Source organism: Prunus dulcis, chromosome 7, assembly GCF_902201215.1.
Source record: "Prunus dulcis chromosome 7, ALMONDv2, whole genome shotgun sequence".
NCBI classification, from domain to species: domain Eukaryota; kingdom Viridiplantae; phylum Streptophyta; class Magnoliopsida; order Rosales; family Rosaceae; genus Prunus; species Prunus dulcis.
In genome coordinates, this window is record NC_047656.1 from 18275915 (window position 1) to 18295218 (window position 19304).

At 38.0% G+C, this 19304-nt stretch overlaps 3 protein-coding genes across 7 annotated transcripts; all 3 read left to right on the forward strand.

Moving 5' to 3' along the window:
- Positions 1-5674: 5674 nt before the first annotated feature.
- On the forward strand, positions 5675-11847 carry LOC117634005. 2 transcript variants are annotated; one of them, XM_034367900.1, is made up of 7 exons: positions 5675-5984; positions 6232-6364; positions 6788-6891; positions 7163-7334; positions 7478-7618; positions 7723-8011; positions 8118-11847. In XM_034367900.1, the coding sequence occupies exons 1-7, from the start codon at positions 5953-5955 to the stop codon at positions 11591-11593; spliced, it is 4347 nt and encodes a 1448-aa protein (XP_034223791.1). In that variant the 5' UTR covers positions 5675-5952; the 3' UTR covers positions 11594-11847. The 2 variants fall into 2 exon arrangements, with proteins under 2 accessions (XP_034223791.1, XP_034223792.1); XM_034367901.1 differs by having other exon boundaries at positions 7753-8011.
- A 3095-nt stretch (positions 11848-14942) lies between these two features.
- Positions 14943-16397, forward strand: LOC117635064 (probable caffeoyl-CoA O-methyltransferase At4g26220). 2 transcript variants are annotated; one of them, XM_034369395.1, is made up of 6 exons: positions 14943-15018; positions 15130-15231; positions 15325-15404; positions 15515-15659; positions 15747-15878; positions 15982-16397. In XM_034369395.1, the coding sequence occupies exons 2-6, from the start codon at positions 15163-15165 to the stop codon at positions 16270-16272; spliced, it is 717 nt and encodes a 238-aa protein (XP_034225286.1). In that variant the 5' UTR covers positions 14943-15018; positions 15130-15162; the 3' UTR covers positions 16273-16397. The 2 variants fall into 2 exon arrangements, with proteins under 2 accessions (XP_034225286.1, XP_034225285.1); XM_034369394.1 differs by having other exon boundaries at positions 14980-15231.
- Positions 16398-16978: 581 nt separating this feature from the next.
- Positions 16979-19071, forward strand: LOC117634287 (probable caffeoyl-CoA O-methyltransferase At4g26220). Of its 3 annotated transcripts, none has more exons than XM_034368325.1 (6): positions 16979-17118; positions 17565-17819; positions 17894-17973; positions 18143-18287; positions 18419-18553; positions 18651-19071. In XM_034368325.1, exons 2-6 carry the CDS (start codon positions 17748-17750, stop codon positions 18939-18941), a joined length of 723 nt encoding a protein of 240 aa, XP_034224216.1. In that variant the 5' UTR covers positions 16979-17118; positions 17565-17747; the 3' UTR covers positions 18942-19071. The 3 variants fall into 3 exon arrangements, with proteins under 3 accessions (XP_034224216.1, XP_034224218.1, XP_034224215.1); XM_034368327.1 differs by having other exon boundaries at positions 17680-17819; XM_034368324.1 differs by having other exon boundaries at positions 16979-17819.
- The last annotated feature ends 233 nt before the right edge of the window (positions 19072-19304 follow it).

Consider the following 19304-nt stretch of genomic DNA (forward strand, 5'->3'; position numbering starts at 1 on the left):
CCTACCACTGCAGCACAGGCAGCTGCTGAATCAGCAGAAAATGGCAAGCATAGCTGCCAGAGCAACTGCAGAACTTTCGCGGCAATATGCTCATCAAAATCACACGACAAAATTTGCCTGTCAGCCTCCTCGAGAACCAGTAGTACTTCCATTTCGGCGAATAGTTTCCAAATGGCAGATTGATATCCTCAAAGGAAGTCATCTGAACCTGGGAAGCTTGACTTTCTAGGTGGCGTGAGTATGAAGAAACAGTCCAGTAAATCTGAGGTGCTGTATAAGAGTGACTTGCAAGCTGTTTTCGGAGAAATAAGATATCTGAAAATAAATCTTGCATGTCTTCTTTTCCATCTGAGTCAACCTTTTGTAGTGATGATTGGGAAGGTAATTCGAGATGGAAAGAGCATATTACTTATACTCCCCAAATGGCAGATCATTATCCTCAAAATAAGTCATCTGAACCTGAAAAGATTGACTTATTAGGCGAACTGAGCATGAAGAGACAGTCCAGTAAACCGGAGTATATGCAACAGGCAATAACTCAGAGCACTGTTTCAAATCTTTCTGGGATTTTTCCATTTTTTTTGTAAAATAAATGGTTATAATCGGTGGTTATAATCGGTTTATAGAAATTTTTTTTAAAAAAAATAGTATAGCCGGTCGGCTATAATCCATTTATTCTAATTTATTTAAAAGAACTAGTATAGCCGATCGGCGATAATCGATTTTTTCAACTTAAAAAAAATAGTATCGCCGCGCGGCTATACTCGATTTTAGAATTTTTTTAACAAAGAAATAGTACAGCCGCCCGGCTATACTCGACTTTTTATTTTTTTAAAAAATAAATATTATACCAGCTCGGCTGTACTCGGTTTTTCTATTTTTTAAAAGAAATAGTATATTCGCGCGGCTATACTCCAGTTTTGAATTTTTTAAAAAGAAACAGTATAGCCGGGCGGCTAGACTCAGTTTTTTCGTTTCTTTTCAACACGAAATAGTATCGCCCCTCGATTATACTCGGTTTTTTCTAATTTTTTTTTTTAAAGAGCTTGCATCGCGTTGACCTATTTAACATTTCCACAGAGATTGCCCAGTTGACTTGAAGGGAGCAATTTCAAGTGTAATATTTGCATCTCGAAGATGCGCAGCAGAATTGGGCAAATTGAAGATGGTAAAAATATTGTCAGCAATTGCAGATGAACATAACATCCAAGTGGGATCCTGATTCATATGGAGAGAATGAGTCCAAGTCTCTTGAGGCCTTGCTGGTAAGATTGGCTCAGCTCTAGGCACCATTAAGTCCATTTCCCAATTAAGCTCTTCATTTGCGCAGCTCTCCCATGCTGTTTTTTTCTGAAAGTTTGACAGGTTCTATGGCCACTTCAAAACCTATTGACTTATTGCCTGTTGCTTTTGATGCTTCAGATGGCCAGTGAAGGGGAGCTAGAGAAGTCTATGCTTACTCAGAGCACAGTTTCAAAGCTTGCTCGGATTTTTCCCATTTTTGGTAAAAGAAATAGTTATAATCCGTTTGTAGAATTTTTTATATAAAAGAAATAGAAATAGTATAGCCGATCGGCTATACCCGATTTTAATTTTTTGAATTTGTCACTTGTTTGATACTTAATTGGACATTTGCATATAGGAAATGAAACTGATGGGATGGAAGATAGGCATTTATTTCTGGGGATGGAAATGATTTTTCTTTCTGTAGGAAGAATTGGAACGGGCAATTTGAGGATGCTACCACTGCAGCACAGGCAGCTGCTGAATCAGCAGAAATGGCATAGCTGCCAGAGCAACCGGAGAACTTCGCGGCAATTCTCATCAAAATCACATGACAAAATTTGCCTGTCAGCCTCCTCGAGAACCAGTAGAACTTCCGTTTCGGCGATTAGTTTCCAAATGGCAGATTGATATCCTCAAAAGAAGTCATCTGAACCTGTGAAGTTTGACTTTTTAGGTGACGTGAGTATGAAGAAACAGTCCAGTAAATCTGAGGTGATGTATAAGAGTGACTTGCAAACTGGTTTTGGAGATATAAGATCTGAAAATAAATCTTGCATGTCTTCTTTTCGATCTGAGTCAACCTTTTGTAGTGATGATTGGGAAGGTAATTCGAGATGGAATGAGCATATTTACTTATTCTCAAAAGAAGTCATCTGAACCTGAAAAGATTGACTTATTAGGTGAACTGAGTATGAAGAGACAGTCCTGTAAACCGGAGGTGATATATGCAAGTTATGATCATACAGATGTTTTGAGAGGGAATTATCTTATTTCTTATTTCGGACTTGGAGAGGGAATGAATTCTTATGGAAATGCAGCTGTGATTTTTTACCATAACTGTGAATTTGATTCAGTTCAGATGACCATAACTGTGAATTTGATGTGTTGGAGGACTACAAGGGACAAGAATTTAGTTTAAAATTTTCTTCTCCCGGTGGAAATTCATCCTCAATTCTTTCGGATAATTTAAATGCTTGGAGCTCTGAAAAAAGGAGTGATGAAGTACAATTTAAGTCCATTTCAACAACGGAGATACTAAATAGCATAGCCGACTATTTTTGGGAAATTTTTTTAAATACGCGTATAGCCGAGCGGCTATACTATTTATAAAACCCGAAAAAAATGAGTCGCCCACCTGGCAATTAGGAGCCCGCGTGTCAAAAACAGTATAGCCGCATGGCTATACTATTTTTGGAAAAATATTTTTGAAAACAGAGTACGGCTATACTATTTTTGGGAAAAAATGTAAAAACCGGATATCGCCGATCGGCTATACTAGTTTTCGGAAATTTTTGAAAAGCAAGTATAGCCTTGTGGCTATACGATTTATAAAACAAAAAAAAAAGGCCAGCCTGAGATTAGGAGCCCGCGTGTCAAAAAGCGTATAGGCGCGAATTTTTAAAACAGAGTATAGCCGGACGGCTATACTATTATTGGAAAAAAAAATTAAAAACTTGGTATAGCCGAGCGGCTATACTATTTATAAATCCCTGAAAAAAAGGCGCCCACATTAGGAGCCCGCGTGTCAAAAACAGTATAGCCGAATGGCTATACTCTTTTTGGAATTTTTTTTTTGAAAAGAGAGTATAGCCGGACCCCTATATGATTTTTGGAAAAAAAATGCGAAAAGCGGGTATAGCCGTGCGGCTACACTATTTTTTGGAAATTTTTTGAAAAGCTTATTTATAAAACAAAAAAGTCGTCCGTGTGTCAAAACGAGTATAGCCGCGCGGCGATACTATTTTTGTAAAAAGAATTTTAAAAACAGAGTATACTATTCATAAATCAAAAAAAAGGCTAGCCTGTGATAAGTAGCCAGCGTATCAAAAAAGGTATAGCCGGTCGGCTATACTATTTTTGAAAAAGAAATTTTAAAACCTGAGTATAGCCGCGCGGCAATGCTAATTGTTTTCAAAGAAACCTTAGTATAGCCGAGCAATCTCCATGATCTCCAGCAGACATAACTTGTTTCGTTTCTAGTACTCTTGTTGAAGAGCCATACAATGAGAAAGGGATCACAAAACTAAACAAGGACCGGTCCACCAGAAGCTCAGAAACAATGACTTTTCCAGGAGCATCAGGGACTTTAGATTATGACCAATGTCAAAATCCATGAGAAGTTTAACAGCTGGATAAAGAGATAAGAAAATAAAGGTGGGGATGTTGGATTTGAAGGTTGAACTATTTATTGCTGCACATGTGAACACCTTTTCCTTAGGATTTGTGTATTTGGAAAATCCCAAGGAAAAGGTTTTCATATGTATGCAGAGTCCTGAAAACTATGTTTTCAAAGTGGCCCTTGTCACTATGCGCCTGTGAGATAGCATATTCCTTTTCAACTTTTTTCTTTTCATCAGTTGCATGACATTAACAAAAGAACAAGACAACTACTCATTAAATTCACAATTTGTTAGTTTCACGTTGGAAGTTAGGCAATTTATGTTGGTGGTGGGTCATGTTGACGATGTCAAAATTATCCGGATAATCAAATGGATAAACAATTTCCGATTTAACTAACTTTTCGCATGAATAATACTTAAAAATAACCTAAAAAACCGGAAAATTCCGATCATTACAACCTCTCCATACATGAAAAAAAAATATAAAAAATATGTTGTTTTATGTTCTAGCTCTTTGTTTTCTGCACATAAAATGATTGATGTTTTTGGAATCTTTACTATATTTTACAACCATTTGGATTAAGATTCTGCAACCTTTGTGAGTATTTGAGGACAAATTCAAGACGTGAGAAGCAGTAACTGGATTTATAACATTTGGGGATGCTCTGTCGGTGCGCATGAATTAATTCCATGACTAGTTTTTAGCGTGGGCTGCATATGCACCTCCTTTTCAACTTTGGTGCGCCTCAACTCAAAACTTTATGGTTTGTAATACTTGTCCCACACCGGTGTCTACATCATATGTACTTTTTTTAAAGAAAAATTTCTTCTAAGATATCATTAAACTCAGGGATTTTCAATTAATATATCTAAAGACTAAAATGACCGGCTTAAAATAAAACAATGAGATATCAACTCCATCTATTATGATTTTGTCTTCCAAAACTAAGGGGTGTTTATAATCCAAATTCAATTGGCTTAAACTGATCTAATTCAATTTTGATTAGATTTGTTGAATTGAATTGAATCTTAAAATCTCGAAATCCAATCCAATCTAATTGCTTCATACTACTTTGATCTTATATGAGAATTAAAAAATATTATGAAAATACTCTAATGTGTGATCCGTTTTCCAATCCAAATCATGGATCACTTTGATCAAATTGGATTGAATTGAAAATCATCAATCTAATCTAACTTGGTGGATGCATATTTGTTGAATTTTAACGATTTGGAATCCAAAAATACAAGTGATTATAGAATACTACGGTAGTACGGTCATATGGTACATCTTGTACACATGTTATAATATAAGTAAATATTTATTGATACTATTCCCTAAAAGAGAGAAATAAATCATGTCTTCCACCTATATTATAACATGAATACAAGATATACCACGTAATAATACTACTGTAGTATTTTATAATTTAATGATTTGGTGAATTGAATTGAATCTTAAAATCTCAAAACTGTTCAAATCATATGACAAATTTACTAGGGAGAATCCAATCCAATCTAATTGCTTTATCCAATCTAATGTGTGTTTGGAATAAATTTAATGATAACTATTTTATGTATCAATGGCTATTTTCCGTTATTAAAATCGATTATCCAATCCAATCTCTTAGATCCTAGCTTTGATCAAATTGGATTGAATTGACAATTAGGAATCTAATCTAATTGGTGTATGCATGTTTGCTGAATTTTAACGGTTTGAAATCCACGAATACCCTTTTCCCAAACCTCAAAGAAAAAGAATATAAATTTTATTTATAAAATAAAAAGACAATTTAAGAGAAGAATATCAGACACAAAAAGAGGAAGGAAAGAACATGACAAGAGAATTTACTACCAAAAAAATAAAAAGAACAGGACAACAAATTTGGATTATTTTATTCACAGGACAAAGTAGTAGAAACTTAAAAAAAAAAAGGGAAAAAAAAAAGAAAAAAAGAAAAAAGAAAAGAAAACAAAGTTAGTCAAACATACAAAGGCTACAAGGTTAGCCTCTCATTGTTTGTTTCCTGCACCCTTCCACACCTAAACTTAATCACTCGTTTCCTTTCCGTGTGATTTAGAAGAAGGCGAAAGTCTTCGTTTCCTTTTCCACGAAATTTCAATATCCATGCGCCTTCCTCTGTAAGATCCTTCTTTTGCTTTTACTAAATTCCACAATCAGAAACTTCCATTATTATATTATCACACGCTTCACCCGATTCAATACGCCATCTGGGTTTCTTGGCCGCCTAGGAAAATTAATCAGATCATATAACTTCGAAAGTTCAAAGCTTTGGTTTTGAAGAATCTCAATTCTGAATTCACCATGCTTCACAGGAGCTTCAAGCCAGCCAAATGGTAATTTTTCTCGTTTTTTTTTTTTCTTTCTAAATTTATAAATATTATTAGGGGCCTGTTTGGTTTCCGAGAATCATAGGAGAAGATAGAAAATTTGAAACAGAGCTTTGTACTTGTACAATGATTCCTGCGCGGTTGACTCTGCTGCTGCGGAGTTTCAAGTTTTTGTTACCGCAAATTTGTGTTATGTATTGGAATTTTACTGTTTTATTGATGAATTTGGCGGGTTTGATTGGTGTCGATGCAGCAAAACGTCGTTAAAGCTTGCGGTTTCTCGTATAAAGCTATTGAAGAACAAGAAAGATGCACAAGTGAAGCAGATAAAGAGGGAATTGGCCCAATTACTTGAGACTGGCCAGGAACGGACTGCTAGAATTCGGGTTTGTCTTTGATCCTTCAACAACTCTGCTTTTGCAATCAAGTTTTGTTTTTTGTTTTATGTTCTATTATAACCAGAGATGTATAGTACGTACACACTATGCTTCTTCATGGATTTGGTCCTATTTCATTTAATTTGGAGGACCTGCTCTATCATCAATATGCATTTTAGGAAGGCATTGATATGTTTTATTTTCTTAATATGTCGTCTGAAATGGTTTTAATGGGCAAGGAACCCACAGTTTTGCCAATTTCAGCCGTGGTACACCCATGAAAGGCCAAAGAGTAATATAGAAGAAACGAAATTTCTCGCCCTAGGTGTTTTTATTTGATGAGTGATCTTAGTAGCAGCCTCTACTTGTTGAAATTTCCAGTGTGATAACATACACTTTTTTTATGACTTTTACGTGCATCCTGTATCTCAGGTTGAACATGTCCTCAGGGAAGAGAAGACGAAGGCAGCATATGAACTTATTGAGATATATTGCGAACTTATTGCAGCACGCTTGCCTATGATCGAGTCACAAAAGTATGTAAATCCAATAGTTTTGTCATCTTTGTTCATGCATGTGCTTTTGTGTTTAAATTTAGCAATACTTTGTTACTCGTCAGTTAAGTGCTCATTTTAAGATTCATAAAGCTACCGGTATTTCTGTGTTTGTTTAGAATATTTTACTGTCTGGTTTTTTTACTTTATCATCATAGAATAAGCGATATGGTTATACTCCTTTCAATATTGTATTTTTCAATTCTTGCTTTAAAAGCGCTTGGGTTGTGTTGATTTGTTTAATATGTTACAGAAACTGCCCCATTGATCTGAAGGAAGCAATTACTAGTGTAGTATTTGCATCTCCAAGATGTGCAGACATACCAGAACTCATGGATGTTCGCAAGCATTTCACTGCTAAATATGGAAAGGAGTTTATCTCTGGAGCTGTTGAATTGCGCCCAGATTGTGGTGTAAATCGTATGGTATGTTCATATACCTGTTCAATATCCGCGGATAGTTTTAACATGGAAACTAAATGGGTCCCATTGGAGATGGCTGGAGGTATTCTGTCAAAAGTCAGCAGATTAGTTTTATTGATATATATTTTTTAATGTTATTGTCTCAGTTAGTGGAGAAATTATCTGCCAAATCACCTGACGGCCCTACGAAGATGAAAATCTTGGCTGCAATTGCAGAGGAACATAACGTCAAATGGGATCCTGAATCATTTGAAGAGAAAGAGTCCAAGCCTCCGGAGGACCTGCTGGTAAGATTGGTTCAGCTCTAGCGTGGTTCATTCGTTGCTTGATATTTCATAGATAACATAAAACTAAAGATTCATCTGGGTCGTATTACATTTCATTGTTTAACGCAAAAAGGAATTTTGTGACATTTGCGCAGAATGGACCAAATACTTTTGGCTCGGCCAGTAAAATTCATGGGGAACCTCCGCGTGGCCCACCTCCACCTAATCATGATGTCAAGGAACCTTCTAATGTTCAGGTTCCACCTCAAAGTTATGAGAATCATGATGTATCCATGAACTTTAATCAGCAGAGTGCAAGATCTTCACCTCGCTTCCGGGATTCTGCTTCTTCAAATGTTTCTTCCAACAAAGCAACCGCATCTGACACATTTCATCCAGAAGTGAGATCTTCAGGTACATCAATAGTCACTGGAAGGTGGTGATTTATTAAGTTTTAGTATTTACTAGTGTTATTTTGAATTTCTCTTTTGTCTCATTCTTAATTGGATATTACATACAGGAAATAGAACTGATGGGACGGAAAATAGGCATTCATTTCATGGGGACGGAAATACTTCTTCAACGGGTAGGCAGAATTGGAACATGAACTTTAAGGATGCTGCCTCTGCAGCGCAGGCAGCTGCTGAATCAGCAGAAATGGCAAGCATGGCTGCCAGAGCAGCTGCAGAACTTTCAAGGCAACATTCTTCAGAATCACGGGATAAATTTAGCCAGTCAGCTTCTTTAACATCTAGTAGAACTTCCATTAACAATGATCCTTCACTGAATAGTCACCAAATGGCAGATCGATATCCTCAAAGGAAGTCATCTGAACCTGAGAAACGTGACTCTATAGGTGAAATGAGTACAAAGAGACAGTCCAGCAACACTGATGTGTATGCTAGTGAGATGCAAACTGGAAGGGAATCTGATAATGTTTCTTATTTTGGCGATATGGGATCAGACGAGAAATCTAGCAGGCATTCCTCCCAATCTAATTCTATAGGTGAAGTGAGTACTAAGAGAGAGTCCAGCAACATTGATGTGTATTCTAGTGAGATGCAAACTGGAAGGGAATCTGATAATGTTTCTTATTTTGGCGATATGGGATCGGAAGAGAAATCTAGCAAGCGTCCCTCCCAATCTAATTCTATAGGTGAAGTGAGTACGAAGAGACATTCCAGCAACATTGATGTGTATGATAGTGTGATGCAAACTGGAAGGGAATCTGATCATGTTTCTTATTTTGGTGATATGGGATCGGAAGAGAAATCTAGCTGGTGTTCCTCCCAATCTAATTCTATAGGTGAAGTGAGTACGAAGAGACAGTCCAGCAACATTGATGTGTATTTGAGTGAGATGCAAACTGCAAAGAAACCTGATAATATTTCTTATTTTGACGATATGAGATCTGAAGAGAAATCTAGTAGGCCTGCCTCCCAATCTAATTCAAATTTTGGTAGTGATGATCAGGAGGATGTTTTGAGAGGGAATGATCATATTTCTTATTCGGGAGATATGAGGACTGGAGAACAATCTGCCAGGTCTCATTCAAGAAATTCAAGTAATGATCGCGTAAATGTTTCCACTGGCCTGGGTGAGGATTCTTTTGTTGGTGATGCTAATATCTATCAGAGCACAAAGCAAATGAATTCTTATGGAAATGCTGCTTTGGTTTTTGATGACTCTGGTTCAGATGATGATAAATATAAATTTGATGTGGAGGACTTCAAGGGCCAAGAATCTAGTTTTTATTTTCCTTCTCCCGATAGAAACTCATTTTCTTCTTCAGCTCATTTGAATGATAGGAGCTCCAAACATCAGACAGATGAAGTACAATTTAAGTCCACTTCACAATTAAGTTCTTCATTGACGCAGCACTCCCCTCCTGTTTTTTCAGAAAACTTGACAGGTTCTGTGGCTTCTTCAGAACCAAATGACTTATTGCCTGTTGCTTTTGATGCTTCAGATGGCCCAAGTTCAGACAGTGAAGAGGAGGTAGACAAGTCTAAGCTTTCCCAGAGCACAGTTTCTAAATTTTCTTCTGGACAGAGCCATAGTGCAAGACATAGGTCATTTGGATCTTCATCTTCGGAGGAGTTAAATTTGGGTTCTAATCAAAAGTCATGGTTACTGCCTTCATCTCTTAATTTGAACTCCGTTGATGTACAGCCTGGGAGAAGCCAAGGAGTTGAAAATACCCCTGCCTCGGAGGAAAAGTTTGATTATGATGAATTGCCTACTGGTGAGCCATCTCGAGGGCTAATGAAATCTGGATTAGACTCAAATGTTAAGGACGATTTTCAAACACTACAGTTGCCTCAAACTGTGAAAGATAGTGAGGTTTCAGCGGGGTGTAGTTGTGTAAGCGACACTGACAATGAGTTGAACTATGGGACTTTGACAGGTGGCCTGCGGAATAAGGGGTATAAGCATCCACCGTTTACCAGGAAACCATCAGGAAACTCTTTGTTTGTCAAACAAGTCACTGAGGATACTAAGATTGAGCAACCTTCCCATTCTCCGAAAATCAGGACTTCCATCGTTTCTGGTGCTTCTAGTCAAGAGCCAAATAATCTGCAAGGGAGCACAAAACTGATTAAGGAACGGAGCAGAAGAACCCAAGTCTCATATATTGCTCCCGATGATGATTCTTCAGGGGATGAACTGTCACATGGAATTGTTAGCAGTGGTAAAGACCCATTCAATAAAAAATTGGGATCTGAAGCAAAGGCAAGCTCAAAATCCACATTTGGTTTCTTTGATTCAGAGGATAGCGAAGGTGAGGAAGATCTTCACACAAAGATTTCCACTAGCAATGCCCGTCCAAGTGCTAAACTATCTAGAAGGACACAGCCCTCTTCTTCAAATTCTGTTAGAAGTTCTAGCTCAAAGACAGCAGTTGTTTCTGACGTGTCAAGGACTTCAGAATATGGAAAAGTCTCTTCAAGGAGTTCCTATGCCACTGAAACTCTACCAAAGTCCTCATCCCATACCAAGAGCTCAGAGCGCTCAGGGAGTCGGGAGTGGAATAGACCCGCAGAACAAGCAGCTCCTGAACCAATACCAGAATCCCAGAGGTCCTCGCCTGTAGAGACTTCAAAGTCATACAGAAACTCCTCTTCAAGGAGTTCCTATGCCACTGAAACTGTACCAAAGCCCTTGTCCCAGACCAAGAGCTCAGAACGCCCAGGTAGTCAGGAGTGGCATAGACCAGCAGAAGAAGCAGCTCCAAAACCAATTCCAGATTCCAAGAGGTCCTCGCCCGTAGAGACTTCAAATTCATATGGAAACCCCTCTTCACGAAGTTCCTATGCCACAGAAACTGTACCAAAGCCCTTGTCCCAGACCAAGAGCTCAGAACGCCCAGGAAGTCAGGAGTGGCATAGACCAGCAGAGGAAGCAACTCCTAAACCAATTCCAGATTCCAAGAGGTCCTCTCCTGTAGAGACTTCAAAGTCATATGGAAACCCCTTTTCAAGGAGTTCCTATGCCACTGAAACTCTACCAAAGCCATCATCCCAAACCAAGGGCTCAGAACGCCCAGGAAGTCAGGAGTGGCATAGACCAGCAGAAGCAGCAGCTCCTAAACCAATTGCAGAATCCAAGAGGTCCTCAACCATAGAGACTTCAAAGTCATACGGAAACCCCTCTTATGCCACTGAAACTCTACAAAGGCCCTTGTCCCAGACGAAGAGTTCAATGCGCCCAGGAAGTCAGGAGCGGCATAGACCAGTAGAACAAGCAGCTTCTAAACCAATACCAGAATCCAAGAGGTCCTCTGTGCATGTAGAGACTTCAAAGTCATTTCCAAGGGAGCAATCATCCAGTCTTTCTCCAAAGATTGCAACAGCACGGAGCACTGAAACTCCAAAATCATCAGGTCCTACAGTGGAGAGTGCACCAAAGGAGAAAGCTTCTCATGTCCACCCAAAGCTTCCCGACTCCGATGCAATAATTGCCAAGTTTATGGCCCTCCGGCAGAGTCGACAATAGATATGGGTATTTGCACATAGTAATATAGGATACATTTTGATGTGATTATCACAAAAGGTTTGCTATTCTTTGACGTACTTGATTTTTTTATGATTGTCAAGTAAGGGTTGATGGTTATATGTAACCTTCGTGTCAAAATTGAGTCGTTTATTTTTTATTTTTTCATTTTTAGACCATTATATTGCAAATATGATGAGGTTACCATTTGTAAGAGTTACGTAATAAAACATTTTTCCGTTTCTCTTTGTTTTAAATTTTATGAGAATATCCGAGACTAGGGATGGCAAAAATCCCCGCGGGGGAGGGTCCCCGACGGGTCCCCGATCCTAATGGGGGGAGATTTCGGGGCCAAATGGTTATCGGGTATGGGGATCCCCGAACTTAAAAAATCCCCGACGGGTATGGGGAGGGGATGGTATTGGCGTCCCCATCCCCGAATCCGACCCGAAAATATATATGTTTATATTTAAATAAATAAATATATAATTATAATATTTATGTTTAACCCTAAGCTAACCTCTCTCTCCTAATTCTTCCTAATCTTTTCTAGAATTTCATATTGATGTGATTTTGAATAGTTGAGTTGAACTTTATAGTTAATTTGGATGTGTTGAATGATAATTTAATATGAAACTTAATGTTAAAATATATGATAAATATTTTTTGTGCAAAAAAAATCGGGGATTCGGGGCGGGTATGGGGGATAGTCCCCCGACGGGAACGGGGACGGGGATTCCCCGAAACCTATTAAACGGGGATTGGTTCGGGGATGGGGGCGGGGATGGAGAGCGGGGACGGGGATGGTATTGTCATACCCGGCCCCTACCCGGCCCGTTGCCATCCCTATCCGAGACTATGCTATAAGGATCATATCTGCCAATTACATTACTGCTTATATATCTCACCAAGATGGTTGGTTTGTTTTGGCCATGTTAAAATTGTGGCTAAAAAATAATGTAGGGCTAAATTTTTCCATCCCTAGTCAAGCATGGCTATATTTTAGGGCCCATCATATTTTATTATTTTGAAAAAAAACTATGGTACAATATTCATATATTCCACTATTATGTTGTTGCGTGGCTTGTTTTCATTTAGGCCATAGGAGAATGGCTAAGAGCAACTCCACCCATGAGGGCAAAGTCTAAGGCAAGGGCAAGCAAGGGCTGCCACTATTTATGTGAATAGTGTCAGCCTTGCCATTTGTGGTACCACCCACGAGGGCAAAGTCTAGGGTAAGTCTAGGGCAATTACTATTCATTGTACTTTATTTCCTATTTTTTTATACTTTAAATTATTAATTTTGATAATCTTTTGTAATTAAATTTTCGGATAAGATTTTCGGATGAGAATCTCGGTTGCCACGTGTCTTATTCCAGATAAAATTTTCAGATATTCATTAATAAAAATTATAGAGATATTTAGTGATATACCCATTTCTAGCACTAATATTATAAATAAACCCTACACAATTGAATTCCTATAAACAAACCCAAAAAAAACCCAAAAAATGATAGCTAGCCTTATTGAATTTAATATTGATTATTAAATTACTTTGATGCCCTATTGAGTGCTTTGGGTATTTTTATGAGATTTTGGGGTTGGGCTTGTTTTAAGAAATTGATGGCAGTTTTGTAATTTATAAGAAGTTAAAAGCTTTTTTGTTATGTTGTAAATGGGCTTTGGGTGTGTTTCTAAAGTCCATTTTATATAGGGTATTTTTATAATTTGGGCTTCCATATTGGGTATAATAGTGAATCTCCCAAAATTATAATCTCAGATTTCCGATAAAATTTTCACTCTCTAAAATTGTGCCACGTGTCCCATGTCAGATAAGATTTTCAGATATTTTTTTAAAATTATAATCTCATATTTTCAGATTCGCACCGCTCCGAATGTTCTCCCTTGCTTTTGTCAAGGCATTTCTCCATTTCCCTAACTCATTGTTTAGAAGTTTCCATCTACTAGACAAAGCCATTTCGGTCCGAATGGAACCCGATCTTTGACAAAATTCTCCATGAATTTTGCTCCACATATGATGGAACTTCATCTAATTGCCCGTGATAGGGTCATGACTAACGTTCACCCAAGACTCGCACAACGCAATATCTTCCTGGGTTGATCACGAGCCTCCGATTTCGACAGAAGATGCCATTTGTTTATTTTCTACGAATGGAAAGTAGTACAAAAATGTGAGTGGATAGTAAAAAATATTGGAAGGAGAAGAGTTTGTATGGAATTGGTGTGGAAAGTGGAAAATATGAGTAGAGAGTAAAAAATATTGGAAGGAGATGAGTTTGTATGGAGATTTGGTGTGGAAAATGAATTATGTGAGTGGAGAGTAGAAAATATTGTATGGAGAAGAAATTGTATGAAGATTTGGTGTTGAAAGTAGATAAAATGGTTAGGTATTTATAGGGAAAAAATACATACTTTTTTGGAATTTTTTTAAAAATAATTTCAGAAAATTTTCTGATTTTTTTTAAAATTTTTTTGGCCAAAAAAATGAGAACCGTAGGATTTCTGGAAAAAATCCAATCGGAGCCACCCGATGTTGACACGTGGCAGGTTACCGTTGGTGGTGACGTCAGCGCTAACGTCACCACAACTCGGGCTCGAGCCCAGTCGATTTTCGCCCTTGGGCCTGCCCGGGCTCGTGGGACCCGCAGCTTGCCTGGGCTGCTTTGGTTGCGCTGGAGCGAGACTTGGGCTGATTGGGGCCTGTTGCCCGGGCCAAACTCCTGTGCTGGAGTTGCTCTAAGGCCATCTCTAGCCTTGGGTCCCAAAAAAAAAAAATTAGGTGGAATTTTGTGGGCCGCATTTAGACATTTAGTCATTTTGACAGGCCAAATTTATTTTGTGGGCCCATCACATATGCTACCTAACAGAAGGAAGAATCATATGTGAGCGTGATCACGAGATCAGTTCGTGCAACTAGAAATTAACAGACATATATCCAAGCGTTGCTATTAAAGTGGCACTAACGCCAGCTAGCCGTTACTTTTTTTTAATGGTCATAACCTTCTTGAAAGTGCATCAATTACTATGCTTTAAAAAATTAATATTTTGAAGAGCTAAATATGACCCTCAAAATTTGGCCTAATTTTTTTTTCCGGCCCACAGCTAAAGATGAGTTTTACACATTTTGGGGCCTACAACCTTGGTTGGGGAAGGCCTAAAGCTTGTGAGGTCTCAACTGAGACAAGCTAGGGTGAAAACTGCTTTACGTAACCAAGTAATAGTTCTAAATAAATAAAAAGTTAAAACAAAAAGCTTGTGAGGCAAAACCAACTTACAAGAGCTTATAAAAAGGAAAAGTAAAAATGTTACAAGCTCAAAGGTGAGACAAAAGCCTCATAAGTTTAGTGTTGTTAGTATCTATTCAGAACTTCAATCCAGACACATTTTGGGTTTATCTCTGGATCAGAGTAATGTCCATATCAATTTGCAACCATGCGAAATTTATATTTGGTGGTTTTCTTTTACTTTCATTAATCTCATGGTTGCCTCAAGTACTATTCTAAAATTGCTTTATGCAGGAGGATTTTCAGAATTATTGTGCATTGCAGGCAATGGAAAATACAAGAATGCCAGTGAGCAGGAAAAACCCAACTGTGTTGCAGAGCCAGGAGTTACATGAGGTAACTCTGCATATCGAGTCTGCCTAATTTGAATATACTTGTCAATATGCATGATATTAACAATTAAACTGCCTGTTCCAATTGAAATGGCAGTACATACTGAAGACTAGTGTGTACCCAAGAGAACCAAATCCTCTCAAGGAACTGAGAATTGCTACTGCAAACCACCCAATGTAAGTCTCTAGATTTCAAAAATGAAGGTGCAGCAAAACTGTAAAATTACAACATTTAAACATGTTTTCTTTAGAACCATCTTATGGTCCAACCATTCTTTCTTGTGCAGGGCTTTCATGGGGACTGCACCTGATGCAGGTCAGCTAATGACCCTTCTCTTGAAACTGGTGAACCCAAAAAAAGCAATTGAAATTGGAGTTTTTACTGGCTACTCTCTTCTCCTCACAGCTCTTACAATTCCTGATGATGGCAAGGTTGGTAACTTGGTCCATATATCTATCCAATTCAACTGATATAACAAAAAAAAATTATGCTTTATAGTTTATAATTCGTGAATGCAGATTACAGCCATAGACATCAACCGAAAAACATACGAAATAGGCTTGCCAGTTATAAAAAAAGCCGGTGTGGAACACAAAATTGACTTCGTTGAGTCCCAAGCTCTGCCTATTCTCAACAAACTCTTAGAAGATGTAAGCAGAGAAAAAATTGCTACTTTGTATTTGACTCTATTTGTTTTCTTTTCAACTTCGAGTATTGAAAGATTCGTGATGCTTAGTGTATGTTGTACTGCAGCCAGAGAAGGAAGGCAGTTTCGACTTTGCTTTTGTTGATGCGGACAAGAACAACTATTGGAACTACCATCAAAGGCTAATGAAACTGATCAAGGTTGGTGGGATACTCATGTATGATAACACACTCTGGGGAGGAACAGTTGCTTGGCCTGAGGAGGATGTTCCAGAGGCCAAAAGGAAGTGGAGGCTGTGCGCAATTGAGTTTAACAAATTGGTTTCTGCTGACACAAACGTTGAAATTTCTCAAGTTCCATTGGGTGATGGGATCACAATCTGCAGGCGCATATGCTGATCAAGTTGAGTCAGAAAGTCGATATGAATATCATATGTACTTAATCAGATTAGTTCTGTTAAGAAACTACTTTATAAAGCTCGGTTGAGAATTGAGATGAAATAAAATCACCCGGTTCATATAAATGACAATGTTGAATTGAGCAAGTGAAGTGATTGATCAAGAAATCATAAATTAAAGAGATGAGTTTAGTTATTCAAATTGCAAACTTTTTTCAAAACTCTAGTCCCATTCATCACAGCCTTGCTGAGTTGAACACATCCAAAACTCAGATAAAAAGATATTACAATCTACAATCACCAAAAACTTTCTCAAATATAAACCAACACTGCCGCATCAATTGTTATATAGAAGTTACCAATTGGGTGTTAGTTGGATTGGCCCAAGCTTTTGGCGTGCTTTCAAGTGGTCTTGGATTCAAGCCCTCGTGTTACCCGTGTGTGTGAGATTTCCCTCCTCCCCTTCCAAATTTTGGCAAACAAAAAAATGGTTATATAGAAGTTAAAGTTTTGGACTTTTTATTTGGCTGCAATGCACAAAGACAAACTATAGCAATTAAAGGTCAAGACAGGGCTGTTTAACGTTACTTGTTCTTCTCTCGAAAAAAAGCGGCAACGACAAGTCAAAGGATGTCGTACACTTCAGTACGGTCGTATAACAGCCAGCCTGCAGTTGAAAAAGAAAATTGAACGCCAACGGAAAATAAGTCAATAGTGGTTGATGGGGTGCCCCAAGAAATTCCCAACTCATCAAAAACGCATTTTGCTCATTTGTGTTTAGATGTGCTTCGGTTTACCCTCGCAGCAAATTCAAAGGCCAAAGGGTTCTCTCTTTCGTTTTCATCGGGTTCTCTCTCACTTTCTCAGTGAAATTTATTGCATAAGCGTAGTGTTAATTGTTTACTATTCATGAAGGTTCAGACTTGAGATTTTTATACTTTCTTTTCAATGAATATATTGCAGACTTTTAGATTGTGGCAGAAATGATACCCAGAATACTTGTAGCCTAGATGGTAACTTTGTCTTTGAGAGATTGATGAGCGGTAAAGAAATGGGCATTTGGGTTTATTAGCTTGATGAAAGTTGGTGTGAGAATGATCACACAGTTTGTCAAATTTACAGGAGTTGGGTTTATCTGTTGAGTCTGATTTTTATCTGTTCATAAGAATTTACTATGTTGGCATTTGATTTTGTGAACCACAAAATCCTCATAGACTTTTCAGCCTTCATGGACACTCCAAAAAGATTAAAAGGTGGTAGTTTGATACTCAAAACTTTGGGATTCATGTATAGGGCCCTGTGACTCTGATCTTGATGCCATTGAAGTTGAGTTGCAATTGTGCTCTGCCTTTGCACAGATAAGCCTGTTAATTTTTAATCATTCTCTTCTTAACTGTTGGATTTGTAGAATTGCTTGGATTAGCTTCTTCCTCCTTGCAGCCTATCAGAACTCTATTGTGAGGTATTTGGAGAGAAATGGAGCACAACCTGAAAAAGGAATCGGATCCTTCACAAAAGGGACTGCTGCAGAGTGATGAGTTATATCAGGTACCACACATTCTCTCAACTTTTATGCTTTTTCTTTTTAAATTTTTTGACATTTCATTTTGAAAATGTGGCAGTATATCTTGGAGACTAGTGTATATCCCCGTGAACTGGAGCCTCTCAAGGAGCTAAGGGCTGCCACTGCCAGCCACCCAAGGTTGTCATCCTTCTTATCTTAGCGCTTATGATGTTGATTAAATCATATACATCCAAAGGTGGCCTTCATCTTAAGTTTCATTAAGCTTCTTGATAACCAAGCCATAACTTGACATGTGAGTGAGTGAAAAATATTGAGGAGGATTATTAATAAGCTTCTTATTTTTCAGGTCTCAGATGGCTACTGCACCAGATGCAGGTCAGTTAATGACTATGCTGTTGAAGCTAGTAGATGCAAAGAAGACAATCGAAGTTGGTGTTTTCACCGGATACTCTCTTCTCCTCACTGCTCTTACAATTCCTGAGGATGGCAAGGTCTGCCACTACTAATTCTGAATTTGCTTATTTGTCATGCGAGGCTATAATAAAGGATTATGCTGAAAGCTAGTAAGTAATGAACTTCCATGTATTTGAAACTATTTATGGTTCTGAATACCTTATTGCAGATTGTAGCGGTAGATGTGAATCGTGAGGCATATGATCAAATAGGGTTGCCAATCATAAAGAAAGCTGGTGTTCAACACAAAATTGACTTCATTGAATCTGAAGCCCTACCAGTTCTTGATGAGCTACTAGAACATTAAGTATTTTGCATTTCAAACCATTTTTTTTGGCTTAGCTGAAAACAACGAAGTTTTGTGCCTTTTGATTTTCTCATGGGTTGGGATTATGTTGCAGCATGAAAATGAAGGCAGTTTCGACTTTGCTTTTGTTGATGCCGACAAGGTGAACTATTGGAAATACCATGAGAGGCTAATGAAGCTGTTGAAGGTGGGTGGCATAGTTGTCTATGATAACACCCTCTGGGGAGGAACAGTTGTAATGCTTGAGGAATCAACTCCAGAATACATGAAACAAGGCAGACAGGCGACTATTGAGCTTAACAAGTTACTCGCAGCCGATGCTCGTATTCAAATTTCACATGCTTCTTTGGGTGATGGGATCACAATTTGCAGGAGAATTAACTGATTCTTGCTTGAAAGTTGAAATCTTACATTTCTAAGCTTGAGCATTTGGCAATATTCCTATGCTAATGAGATTTGAATTATAAGTTTTCTGAACTCAGGAGTTTTAATGAAATAAATTTTTGCTGTAGTGATCTCTGCTTTTCCGAGTGTTGTTTATGAGGCACGAACAACTTCATCTCCAGAGTTCCCAAATGAAATGTTAAACCCAAGGTCCAAACCATTCAAGCTAAAAATGATTATAATTTTAAAAGGGAGGATTGTTCCAAAATTTAAAGATTGGTCATCGAAGAAAACTTATTTTCATGGAGGAATGGCTTAAAAGCGGCGTAATTTGGTGAACATAACAATTCGACAAGAATTTTGG

Bases quoted from the DNA above. Each gene is read 5' to 3' on its own strand.
- LOC117634005 (XM_034367900.1), top strand. From the start codon at position 5,953: ATGCTTCACAGGAGCTTCAAGCCAGCCAAATG. The intron at 5,985-6,231 runs GTAATTTTTCTC...GTGTCGATGCAG, and splicing joins AGCTTCAAGCCAGCCAAATG to CAAAACGTCGTTAAAGCTTG. The intron at 7,335-7,477 runs GTATGTTCATAT...TTATTGTCTCAG, and splicing joins ATTGTGGTGTAAATCGTATG to TTAGTGGAGAAATTATCTGC.
- LOC117635064 (XM_034369394.1), top strand. From the start codon at position 15,124: ATGCAGGAGGATTTTCAGAATTATTGTGCATTGCAGGCAATGGAAAAT. The intron at 15,232-15,324 runs GTAACTCTGCAT...TTGAAATGGCAG, and splicing joins AGAGCCAGGAGTTACATGAG to TACATACTGAAGACTAGTGT. The intron at 15,660-15,746 runs GTTGGTAACTTG...TCGTGAATGCAG, and splicing joins CAATTCCTGATGATGGCAAG to ATTACAGCCATAGACATCAA.
- LOC117634287 (XM_034368324.1), top strand. From the start codon at position 17,748: ATGGAGCACAACCTGAAAAAGGAATCGGATCCTTCACAAAAGGGACTG. The intron at 17,820-17,893 runs GTACCACACATT...AAAATGTGGCAG, and splicing joins AGAGTGATGAGTTATATCAG to TATATCTTGGAGACTAGTGT. The intron at 18,288-18,418 runs GTCTGCCACTAC...ACCTTATTGCAG, and splicing joins CAATTCCTGAGGATGGCAAG to ATTGTAGCGGTAGATGTGAA.